Raw genomic sequence first — 12,917 nt, forward strand, 5'->3', positions numbered from 1 at the left:
CTGCCCCCTTCCGCGGGAGCGGAGCCGTGCGTGCTGGGCGCGCTGCGGGGCCGCCCGGGGCCGCCCGCTCGCCGGCGCCGCGGTTCTGGCCCCTCCGCGGCAGAGCTCGGCGGGGCAAAGGGCAGCCGGAGCCTTCGGTTCGGGGCTTCCCAGGTTTCGGCTACGCGAACAGAAGTAGGAAAAACAGGAAACGCGGTAAATATGCTGATCTGCTTCCTACGCGCCTTGTTTGTGCACATGTGTGTTCAGACTCCTCGAGTCGGTTTTGGCCCTCACAAGGCAGGCCGAAAGTGGATTTTTCATAAGCACTTGAAAAATAAACTCATAGCGTAAACACTGCCCGCAGCTTAAGCAGTGGTGGCGTAACTGGATGTCTAGGGTCAGTGTAAAGTGGAATTTTAATCTGATTCCAGGAAACAAGTCTGATTAACCAAACAATTTACTTCCTTGCTGCTGTTTGGCATTCTCACAGTGAACATCTTTCCACCATAGAAAAAGACACCAATGGAGATGCTTTGTGGGTTTGGTGTTATCCATCCATAACAGCTGAACTAAGGGATCTGTTGCTGAGAAAATGCTGCCTTACAGATGAAAATAAATTGCTTCATACCTTTGTGTTTGGCCAGTACAAAAGGTCATGGTTCTACATCACAACTGTGGAAGTACAAGATTCTCCAGCCTTGAAAAAGGTAGGACTTTGCGGTCGTACCTCCTGTTTGTATTTCAGCAGCATACAAGGAATATTTTTGTATAGTTTTCTCTGGCTTTTTTTTCCCCTCCTTTTTCCCCTTTTTGTCTTTTGTAATCTAAGCAGTGTTAAATTCATCATTATATGCTGTGAGGAAGTGAAGCAATTGAAAGTTTTGTACATTCATGGATCCATGGTACATTCATGGAGCTGTTACTCTTACCTAGTCCATGTATTTCAGTTTTCTTGAAGATACATGCTGGTTAGAGTTGTAGGGAGATTCAGATGCATAGGATCCTAACTGAATACTGAGTATAAAAACAGACTAAACAGATTAATGGTTTTCTCACACCATTATTTCTAATTACTTTGCATTTTAAGTCTAACAGGTTTTCCTGACTGGTTGGTTTTGTTTGGTCAAACAATCTCTGTAGAGGGTCTAGCATCTGAACTCTTATTACTGTAGAACTTTTTTTTTTCTTTCTTTTTTTTCTTTTTCTTTTTTTCCCAAATGGCTAAATTATACTTGCATATATACCTTCTTTTCCACTGCATTGATAACTGGAAAATTGAATATGCTTGTATCCTTTATACTTTCTTTGTGAGGAAGATCATTGTCAGTTAAGTTTATTCAATGTTCATATTCCATGTTATACTGTTAAGTAGAAATATAATTTGGTAATTTTATGTGCCCACAGAAGCATGTCGTTTGACTTTCCTCACTGAAATTTTATGTCTCCTAAGTTTAAAAGTGTAAAAAATGCCCTTGAGGGTCATATCAGTGATAGGTGTGGCCCAGTGCTGTCTCAGACTGTGACAGTGGGAGATGCTATTTAAGGAGGACATGTGAGCCTGGTCATCATCTGCAGACTTCTAGTTTCATACTCTCCAAGTATTCACAGTTCACAAATAAGGAAGTTAAAGGATATGTCTGTTTATGGGCCTGGTAGCCATGGATTAGTCTAATCTCTTCTTGAATCTGTCAATTCTGTGTGCCTCCACAACATCCTTGGGCAGAAATTTGCTACCCACTTGGGGGGGAGGGATATATCTGTTTTGAATTGATCTCATGACACTAAAGGAAAAATACATCTTACATAATAAATTAAACAAATACAGTGTATACTGGATCTGACTCAGTGAAAATGAGTCGCATCAGAAATTCATTACCTAGATTTTTCCGCAGTTAATATCTTGGATCTGCCATTACAGCTCACTTTTTTTCTTTTAGCATTGAGACATCTTGTCTGAATACTGCAATAAATTCAATAATGTAAACATCTCTGTTAATATGGGATCATATAAAACAAGCTGTGTGGGTTTTCTGTGTTTGTGTCTTGCTCAGGTGACCCACTTCTCTGTTGTTCTGGTGGCCAAAGACTTCAACCCAGAGAAATACGCAGCCTTTAGTAGGATACTGTGTAGGTCTGTATAAAAGCTGTCTTTGAATATTACTGTATATGTATTTTGATCTTGTCATGCCGAAAGACTAATATAACCTATTGTTTTCATTTAGTCTTACAATCTGCTGGAAATTCTGTCCTACAACCTGTGAATCAAACTATATGAATTCTAAATTGGTTATTGATTTGATATAGTTGTCTTGAGTTCATTCAGTAAGTATTGGAAGAATGCCAGATGCCCAGTATGTTTTATCATGAAGCTCTTCCCTCTACCACACATGCACGTTTTTTAAAAAACTAACAAGGACACGTTTTTTAAAAAACTAACATTTGGGAAGAGGTCAGTGCTCTGTAGGTCAATGCTTTGTATGGTGGACAGCTTACACTCCTCCACACCACCACTATTACAAACATCTCCTGCAACTCCTCTGAACTAGACGCAACACCCATGAACTTTTTACTTTTCTTCCATGAAAAAGAGGGTCTTTTACTTTTCCAGATCAATGGCTCTGTTTTCTCCCTTCTTCCAGCCAGGCTACCATCTTCCACTCTGCTTTTCCTTACCCCATTTGCTCACTTTCCTTCATGTCCCTATTCTCATGATCTCTTTCTGCATCTTTCTCTGCTTTCCCTTCAAATCAGATGGGGGTCTGGCTCTTGATATCTAGTTCATTCCCTAAAATTTTGGAGCTAATTTGAGATGATTGTCAGATTATTGTATCACAGACTTGGGAAGGCTATCCCAAGCAGAAGCTGAACAGAAGTTTTGTGGGGTATTGAAAAACTGAGACTGTTCTGTTCCACTGATATTAAAATATTTAGGTTGGCTGTGGCTTACTTTAATGCTGACAGTTTTTTTTGTTGTTGTTGGGTTTTTTTTGTTGTTTTTTTTTTCAAATCCAAGATGGATTTCTAAATTAAAAACAATAGCTGAGCCTCAAATGTGACAAAGCTTTGTACCATAGCTAAAATGGAAAGTTTTTGTGTGCATGTTGGAAAACTTCCAGTTTAGTATTTAAAGCTCAACTGGGTGTTCAAAATAAAGGTTCTTCCCAAAGGTATTTTATGGGTGATATTGTGATCTTTTCATGTATTTGTTGATACTAGTTGCAGTCAAAATACTAGACTCTTTCTTTTTGTACAGAATCTACATGAAGCATGGGACTCCAGTTAAAATGATGGAGAGTTACATTGCAGTCCTTACAAAGGGGATCTGCCAAAGTGAAGAAAATGGATCTTTCCTCAGTAAAGATTTTGATGCTCGGAAGGCTTACCTTGCTGGTTCTATCAAAGGTTAACTAATACAAGAAATTTATATCCTGATTTCATTTGTATGAAGTATGTGTATCCAATCATATAAAATAACATCCAGTATTGATGTATTGTTCAAGTAAATAGTATGAATGGTAGTATCAATATTATTATTACTAAGCTTCTTCAAAAACTGATCAGAATATCACCATGTATATCTTATATAAAATAATTTCCCCCCTCTTTTCTAGATGTAGTGTCTCAATTTGGAATGGAAACAGTTATCCTTTATACAGCACTGATGTTAAAGAAAAGAATTGTAGTATACCATCCTAGAATAGAAGCTATCCAGGAGTTTACCAGGTACAGAAAAACTCCTTCAATCCCTACCTCCTTGTCCACCTGCAAAAGTCCAATAAATGTTGAACCTTCATTGAGAGAGATATCTATGTTTTGGGGGAAAATAGTACAATATTAATTTTATGCCCGTATTGAAATTTATTGAAAAACTTAGAAATTTAACAGTAGAATGAATGATAAACTGCTTGAACAGATAGCAGAAATCTCTATGTAGCTTATGAATACATGTACTGAGTGAGATTCAATCATATCTGTTCTTCCTTATGACACGCATTTCATACTGTGAAACTTCTAATTTGTACAGGTAAAAATCTACTATGTATCAAATGCCAATCTTATTTCCCTAGGACTCTACCTGCTTTAGTGTGGCATCGACAAGACTGGTCAATTCTTCATTCATATGTTCATCTAAATGAAGAGGAAATAGAAGCCTTAAAAGCCTGCACAGGTAGTGATAATTTATTCATAAAATACAAAGAAAATCTGACTTTAGTTTTTATTGACGCAATGTCTTGCATCAGCACACTTTGGAAAAAATGGTTATTTTACCATTAATGCCATCGCTTAAAAATTAACCACTAATTTTTCTTTGGAAAAAACAAACTAAAAAAAAAAAGCATTGGAAGATTAATACCTAATCTAGAGGTTCTGAGTGGATTATCACCAGTCTACCCTTAATTGCAGATATAGTTGTTACAGTATGGAAAGCATCTTGGACACAAGCATCTGATTGTAGTGATCAGATGGATTGAAAGCGTTACTGTTATACAGAAGAAACTCACTTTAGATAAGATTTGTTTTCAACCTTTTATGTGGTTAATAATGTTATTTTTAGGATTTTTTTTCTGTTCCTAACTCTGAACTTCAAAATTTTTGTTCTGACTGCTGTGAGTGAAATCTTTGGCTCCTAATTAAAGGTAGACTTCGTCAGCTATAGGAGTGTGATTTCCGTGTGTGACATCACTGTGTACACACAGTATTTAACACAAAACCAAGGACCAAGGTTCCTCTATACAGCATAATGAGGAAGAAGGCTTCATACTGAAGCTGTCTTCAGTATTTCTGCTAAATTACCAATGTTTGTTTCATCAAACATCTTCCACAGAGGAGAGCTGCTCTAAATGTGCTCAATTGGCATGGTATAGATAAGAAAATTTGCTCATATTATTACTCTGCTGTCAATCTAATGCTGACTTGGAACAAAGGGCTCCTGAGTGGAGCTTCTTTTAAAAAAGAAATTCATTAGATTATTTACTTGCAAAAGTATAGTTTAAGTGGCAAGAGTGTTTCAAATTTCAGAGTGATAATCTTCTGTATTATATGTAATGTTAGGGATTCTTTGATGTTCAGAGCAACTTCAGAAGCTGATTTTTAAGCTCCTCAGAGATAAAGAATTCCAGCAAAGAGAGTTAATGAGTTTCTCGTCAAACGTCTGATGATATCAAGAGAACAACCTCTTGGATACAGTTTGTGTTCAGTCAAATATTCTAAAACCAGACTTTAGGACTGTAGTTTTCCATGATCTCTTGGTTTTGTTTTGATTTTTTGACTATGAAAACCTTGTTGTTGCCTGATAATCTTGCCAAAACCTTACTCTCCAGGTTATGTTGCTGGATTTACAGATTCTGAAGTGAGCAGTAGACCAGACCTCTATGATGTATATGTGAATTTGGCAGATAGCGAGATCACTATTTCCCCTGGAGTGAAAGGTTTGTTGCCTTTAATATTTAGGATTTGGGGATGTTTATTCTAGAGATATGGCAAGGACTGAACCTTGCGCTAAGTTGAACAATCTAGAACCTGGTTCTGCAAAGGCAAGGTATAAGCTTCTGTCTTTCAATTTCATTGAGACCTGGAAAGACCAGTGAAACTTGGCATTTGGAAAGACATGCCTTCACATTCAACAAATGTACGAGTGATATTTCAAAGCATTCATTTGCTTTTGTCTATTATGCGGAATAGACAGTCAGCGGAGGACTACTGAATGCACAGCTATCATGAGAATCTTGAGGAAAAGCATTACACTAACAATACTTGGAGACTACTTCATGGGAAATCTTGTGTATATACTTGTCTTGCTGTTCCTTGGGTATCTGCTTAGGGCCGCTTTAGAGGTAGACTGTGAGATCAACTGTTGGCCTGTGCTGGCATGGCTGTTCATATGTCAGGTTACTGCCTCTGACTATCAAGTGCCTCCTCATTTTGGCTTGCTATTCATGTGTGTTTCTGTGTTTCTAGATACCACAAGAATAATCCTTTTACAGCATTTAAAAAAAGCTTCAATTTTATTAAACTTCATTTCTCTTTTATGCAAAGATCTCTACAGAACACGTTTTGGCATTGCTTCTGGATTCTGGCTATAAACCAGTTATATATTGCTGTTGTAAGATGTTAAATCTTTTTATATCATTTCAAATATTGGCTTTTGCCCAACAAGAACAATAAAGATTGAGAGTATGTAAGAACATCAAATTAGCATCATCCATTACAGTCAGTAAGACAAGCAGCCTTAATCCTTTTAAGGGAATAGTTTCAAAGAACTTCATTAAGGAAAGTAGATGAGTTAGGGGTATTTTTTTGTAAAAATGAGTATCCTGCTTTTGGAAGAAAGATGCTACAGGTTTTAAATATTAGATTCTCTATATCTGAAATAAAGATAGATGTATGAGTATGAATGTGTGTGTGTGTTGTTTTTGTTTTTTCCTATTCAGAGGCAATGACAATGGGAAAACTTCACAAAGAAATAGGACAACTAATTGTTCAGTCTGCAGAAGACCCAGATAAATCGGACAGCCAAGTCATTAAGGTCATTTTTATTTTTTTTATCTACTTAAATTAGTTTTATCAGGAAAACTTAAGGCGGGGAGGAAACATAAGGAATGTTGTTTCTGAGATCAGTTGATTTCTCCTGATTTCTGCCCTATTACGAATCAGCATTTTTATTCTTCACATAGTTTTTAAAGATATTAGGATTATATAATCTCCTGGATAATCACACTGCTGAAGAAATTTCAGGAATTGTCTTGAATTTAAAAATTCCTGTAAAATTAGTTTCCTAGTTTTATTCTATATTTCATGTATGTTGCTCAATACCCTCTCAATAGTACTGTGAATGCCTTGGAAAAAGTCCTACTGAGCTAGGACTTCTCAGCTATAAGGTCTGATGTTTTTTTACAATGCTGCTTCTTCACTTCATCCYGCAGCTAATAGATTCTGTTTCACAACATTTCACAACTGAGCAGCTTGGCCAAAGAGCTCAGTTAAGCAACTGATGGGGACCTCTACAGTGGCTGTGCTCTCTCAGCTGCATCTTTATTCAAACTAAAAAGCTATCGCAAATTTTCCTTAAAATAAATGCACTCATAACTTGAACTAATTATTTACCATTATTTTCTTTTTGTTCTTAAATGTTAAAAATAAGTAGATGTTAAAACATTATAATACTTAATACTATATTCATGCTTGCTTGTTTTTCTGTTCTTCAAGGATATCTCACTGAAGACAAAAGAAATCTTGACTACTTTAGCATCACTCACAGAAGTTTCTGATGGCAATGAAAAACCAACTCTTAACTCTGAGGCTCTGAAGCAAAAACGATTTCCACCAGCTACAGAAAACTTCCTTATTCATTTAGCAGCTGCTGAACAAATGCTTAAAATCTGATTTTGATGCACTTCAGTGTTATGGACCAATATGAAAATACTGTCTTTGCCATACAAATTGGAATAGCTAAATTTTGTATGGAAAAATTAAAGGTATAAGAGTGAATGTTATATTTACCATGATATAATGCAGAATATCGGAGCTTGACCTGGAGCATATGGAGGCATATTTCGGAACATTCTCTGTGTCTTTTTCTTTTCCCAACTGTAACTTACTTAATATATGTATTTCATATTATAATGTGGGTGTATACACATGCAGCATGGTTCTGTGTGTCTAGGTTGTGCCTGACATTATAGTGGCTGTCTGTCCTGCAGGTGTCAGATGTCAGGTAGCTCCGTTATTGCTCTGACTTGTCTTCCTGATATCTGGAACGGAGGTTGCAGCATGTGTGCTGTAAAATCAGTGCATTTTGGACATGCTTCTCTCTGTGCAGGGATATACCAAACATATAGTTGGTCTGTGCACTCATTCTGGGCTTCCAGGTATGTAAGCCTGTAAAATACAGCTCTTGCTCTGAACTGCCTCATATCTGGAAATCCAAACAAATGGACAAGTTCTCTTCTTTCTACTTGAAAGTACTTAGGTTTAAAAAAAAAGGAAAGGAAAAGAAAAAAGAAAAGGATGTCTCGGAAAATCTGACATGGTAGCCTTATAATGTAAAAGAAGAGGTATTTTAAAGCTCAAGTGGGAGTTGAGCACCTCTTTTGGACTCTTGCCTTAGAACTCCTCCCTCCCCCCTTTTCATTCCATCCCATGCCTCTGATGAAGGGAGAAGAGGACAGGAATACTATATTTAAAATAGGGTTTCATAGGGGGTTGTGGACTACTGCCACTTTTCAGCTGGAGCTGTTTAAGAAGCTGTTGAGTTGAGAAGCCCAGATAACTGGCCATGCATTCCTGATCCATTTGATACAAAATCAGATTCGTTAAAACCTAATGGACTGTGAATAATCAAACAGTCCATTACCGTAGAGCACTGACTTCATAAACTGCTTGAGCTGTAACACTGGCACTACCTGATGGTGCTCTGTCTAAACTAAATGGAGATGGATACTTTCAGAGTAACAGTGAAATCTGGGAATAGTTTAGATAAAATTAAAATATGCCTACTTGTTTGGTTGCATAGCCATAACTCAACAGATTTTTTTTTTTTTTTTGGTTTATTTTTCATTAGGCAGCCTAAAATTACCTTTGCAATCTTCTGGGAAGACCTTAAATTCTTTGTTAAGAAATATTCTGAGCCAAACAACCTGTATTTCTTCAGAAATAGCCACAAAAGTCAGTCAATTCTGCAGTAGCACTTTGTTACATGAGAAAAATAACCTTTTTCCTGGCCTTTGTATAGATAGGCTGTAGCATGTGGTTTTACATAGAGATTTTATACTTAAGATTAAAACTTTAGTAATCAATATTTATATTGTTAAATAATTGGATGTTTGCTATTCTGAAATTGTTAGAGCTCATCACTAACTATGAACAAGCAATATTAGGTTGAAAAATGGTTATGGTTGCTACGGTTCTTATGTATTATACATTAGGGAAATCTATTTTAGAAGGTTGTAAGAGATGTGGCAACTATGTATACAATGACTAGTTATTACAGTTAGTAAATGAAAGCACTTCAAAATACCCCCTATTTTCAGGGGTGTATAATTCTACTTTAAACATCTACTTGGTAGTTTAAATTCTGATCAGAGAAGTGTGTATTTTGTTTTTTGTTTTTTTTTTTCTTAAGAAAAGTACTGCAATTGCCTTCATTTGCTTATAAGTGCTAGTGCTCTGCAGCTTTTCCCCCATTCATATATATATATATTTTTTCCTTGATGGTTCTGTAGCGTTGCTGTCTTTGTTTTGGGAGTTTTGTAACAGGAAGAAAATACTGCAAGATTATGCTGAAAGGTCTGTTCAGGACCTATTCTAAAGTCTACTGAAACAAGTTATTCGCTAAGAAAAAACTGAACATGCTTTGAATCAGATGTCTTAATGCCACATGGTTACTGTGAAGAAACTCGCATAGTTTCTTCTTAACTAAAAGCCTCAAGTTATCTAACTAAGGTAGCATGGGTGTTAAAGACAACCATAAAAAGCAGAGAAGCTCAGTCACAAACTACACATCCGATGTTTATTTTTGCTTTCCATTTTGGAATCTTCTAAATTGAAAAATCTCAGTGTTGTATTAGATCTTGTATTCTAACATTTGTGTGGAAACAAATGAAATATGATTTTTGCACTTAAGGATCTGGACTCATAGCATGCTTATGCCTATTAAAAAAAAAAAAAAATCCTGAACAGCCAGCCTTTAATTCATGTAATTTTTTTTTTTCTTGAGTAGTTGTGGCCACTGAGTCACAGGACTAGATCTTATGTTTTGCAATATTGGGATTTGAAAGTAAGCTACAGCTTGATAGTCAGGTTGGAAATATACTACTTCACAAGTTCGAACAGTTTTGTCATCTGTGCTGTCTTGTATGTACAGTGAAAGAAATATCAGCTTTCCTCAGCTTCAATACTTTCAAAAGACTGTTTTAATGTTCTTGTGTTTTCATAATGACTTCTGACACTGTTCCATTTCAAAAAAGGATTACAGTAAGAAAAAAAAAATCCAGAAGGTCAGGACAGGGAAAGATTCCAGGTTATTTCTCATTTCCTTTTCCTATCTTCAATGTACCAGCAGTCATTTTTTGTGTGTACAGTTGTTGGTTGTGCAAACTCAGATATCTTCCTCCTCCCAGCAGCAAAGATGATGCAAGTGACATTTATACCTTTTCATCTGATTGCCTTTTTGTTGTTGATTAAATATGAAATGATGCATGACAGTTCATGCTGACCTAGTAAGACTCCAAAAGGCATACAGCACCTAAACTAACTCAGTGCCTTTTTTTTCCAGCCTATTTCACCCTTCTTTCCTCAGCTGAAGAAAAGATACATCTCCTAGCAGTCTTCCTTGCTTATAGCCTAGGTGAGCTACACTTGTGGAAATGGGAAGGTAGATAGTAAACAATAGAGAATCTTGAAGCAGAGGAGCAGGATAAATAGTCAATCTCTTATGTTGCAATTTTGCTACATAAACTAGGCTAGTCCCTTCAGGCTAAGTGTATGTTGCTGCTAATGCTGTCATCCTTGGGGTTTTAGTTCCTGGTGTGAGCTGGCCTTGTCCCCTCTGCAGGCAAAGAGGTGGGGGGCGTGTTCCGAATGAGAGCACTATAGTGCTGAGCAATGTGGGAACAAGTGACGCAGGATGCCTGTTAGCCTCCATCATAAAATTACTGGCTTCTTCTGGTCTTTACCTCTGACTGTTCCAGTTCCCCAGCTACCAAAAGGGGCTAATAATAATTGGTTAGTCATGTACTGTGAGAAGTCATCTGACGCCATTAAATTTCTAGGTAAAGAACAAGATACAAAGCTAAGTGAAGGATGTTCACAGCTGTTCCCTCTTGTCTTACACTCTTCCCTCAGCAGCTGCCAGTCTGGAGTCTGGGTTGGATGGATCATTGCTTTGATCAGCTGCTGAATGATGTAGGAGACCCAGGAGGAGACTCAAGGGACAGGGCAGCAGCTGCTCTCTGAGCAGCAGAGCACAGCACATTGCATACTGCTCGCTGTGTGATAAGGAAGTAGCTGCAGCACTGTGCACGATTCCCTCCCTGCCTACATCCTTCCTTCATCCACCCTTATGGCCTGCAGGAAAACAGTTTGGCTGTGTTATAGGCTTCTAGGATAACCACATGCACACAAGCTCCAGCTGAGGAAATGCTTTGATCTTGGGATTTCCTAATACGGGAGTTGCTGACTTTCCAGCTACATTAAAAGGACATTTAAGCCTCATGGTATATTCTTAAAGATGACAAACTGGGGAGGTGGGGAACTGTTAGCATATTGTGCTGTACAAGAACATATGTTTTCCTAGAAGCTGAAAGCTTTAAATCTACTGTAATTTACTACTCCTTAAACCAGTCTGACCACTAATACACTATCACTCAATACACTAGCCAGTGCTAAAGGCAGAAGACAGACCTGCCTTGGGCTGGAACACTATTAATCATCTACTCCATGCTATGAAGGAGAAGGTTTCTTTGTAGGAGCTGACTCTTCTTGTGAGTCTCTTGAGCATGATGCTTTTCTACCTGTCCCAGTCTTGTTCCCCTCATTTACCGGCAGGACCTATTCTCATCCCACTGGACTGTGAGACACCTGGTCCAGGCAGTTCTAGTTCTAGTCTCCCAACTTCTTTATTTCAAAATCAAGGATGCCAGGGCATTTTTAATGATATATATTCCCTGCCTTGACCTGGGAAACAATTGAATTACCCAGGCTGACAACTTAAATGGCCTTAGGTTAATCTGGAAAATTCTGGTCAGAGCAACAGAAACACTTCTGAGAACAAGAGAAAGGAAAGGTGCTTTTAGCAGCCTTTAAGAGGGCTATGTTTAATATGGCAAATTTCAACTAGAGTACCTTTGGTCTGACCCAGTACAGTTGCTTTTACATAGGTATGATTTGACTATTTACTTAGGAACATGACTCACAAGGGTAAGACCTGCTGAGTGAGCAGGTGTAAATGAATCTTTGACATTGCAGTGAGTTTTATAAGCATCCATGTTAGCTAGCTTTCAATACACTTCATACACTGCATCTGCTGCTTGGTCAGAGGAGGGTTTACTCTTTCCCTACCCCTACCTAGGGTATCTGAGTCTGGACCACTGGAGAATTATGTAATACAGCTTTAAAAGTTAGCCACTATCCTCTGGTAGAGCACTGCAAACTCTTTGCAACTCAGGTTTAGTAGGTTGCATACCCATACTGTCTTCCTGGAACAGCTATATGGCACGCTCCCCTAAAGTAAAGGTCTATAGGATGTGTACCTACTCCCTTGTCCTGCTTCCCTGTCTGACCATGGAGAAGGCTAACAAAATATTCAAAACCCTACTTCCTGCTTCTGTCTGGTGCCAAAAATACAGCAGTGACCRTTTTCCTGCACATGACTGAGCCTATTTTTCCCTACTTTGCTCTGTGCTGCTGTCTTCTGATAGGGAAGGAGTAGAATGGGAAAATGTTGGTTTGCTCACACCATAAAGGAAATCTAAATCCTCCAGTGATAGGATAGTAGTGAGCTGCTTATTGCACTCTTTAAGAAAGTTAAATAAATAAAGATTTTGGAGGCGGTACCTGTAAAATTATTTCTGTGAAAGTGATTATATTATTTATCTTATATTTATTCCTTGTCACACAGAGCCTTAGGAGTACTGTACGTAACATCTTTAGTGTTCTTATAGCAGTCTTTCCTATGAACAGCCTACAGTTATCACAACAACAAGGTGTCCTACCACAGATGTGGAGTTTCCTCCTATCTTGTTCCCACAACAACTAAATTTAACCAACATTACATTGTTAGCAGGGTTGTTTTGTCTAATAACACTACATATTAAAAGCAAGTTGTCCTAGAAGAACGAGCTTTGACTTTCCCCAAAGGACTATTGATGTTAACACCTTTACCAATTGTGTTCCTAGAAAGCTGCATGCCAAAAGGCACAGCAACAGAAAAACAAAAC

General features: G+C 37.8%; 1 protein-coding gene across 1 annotated transcript in view; it reads left to right on the plus strand.

Annotated features, from left to right (window-relative positions):
• Nucleotides 1-7,625, plus strand: part of DENND10 (DENN domain containing 10) — an 8,456-nt gene extending 831 nt beyond the window's left edge. The window contains exons 2-10 of the mRNA XM_085319100.1: nucleotides 20-195; nucleotides 493-689; nucleotides 2,034-2,113; nucleotides 3,236-3,384; nucleotides 3,594-3,705; nucleotides 4,050-4,150; nucleotides 5,304-5,411; nucleotides 6,414-6,508; nucleotides 7,189-7,625. Of these exons, the coding sequence (XP_085175226.1) occupies nucleotides 20-195; nucleotides 493-689; nucleotides 2,034-2,113; nucleotides 3,236-3,384; nucleotides 3,594-3,705; nucleotides 4,050-4,150; nucleotides 5,304-5,411; nucleotides 6,414-6,508; nucleotides 7,189-7,365 (1,195 nt within the window). The 3' untranslated portion in view covers nucleotides 7,366-7,625. The remainder of the gene's footprint in view (nucleotides 1-19; nucleotides 196-492; nucleotides 690-2,033; nucleotides 2,114-3,235; nucleotides 3,385-3,593; nucleotides 3,706-4,049; nucleotides 4,151-5,303; nucleotides 5,412-6,413; nucleotides 6,509-7,188) is intronic.
• The last annotated feature ends 5,292 nt before the right edge of the window (nucleotides 7,626-12,917 follow it).

This window comes from Rhea americana, unplaced genomic scaffold, assembly GCF_003343005.1.
Source record: "Rhea americana isolate MKP2758 unplaced genomic scaffold, rheAme1 scaffold_57, whole genome shotgun sequence".
Taxonomy (NCBI): Eukaryota; Metazoa; Chordata; class Aves; order Rheiformes; family Rheidae; genus Rhea; species Rhea americana.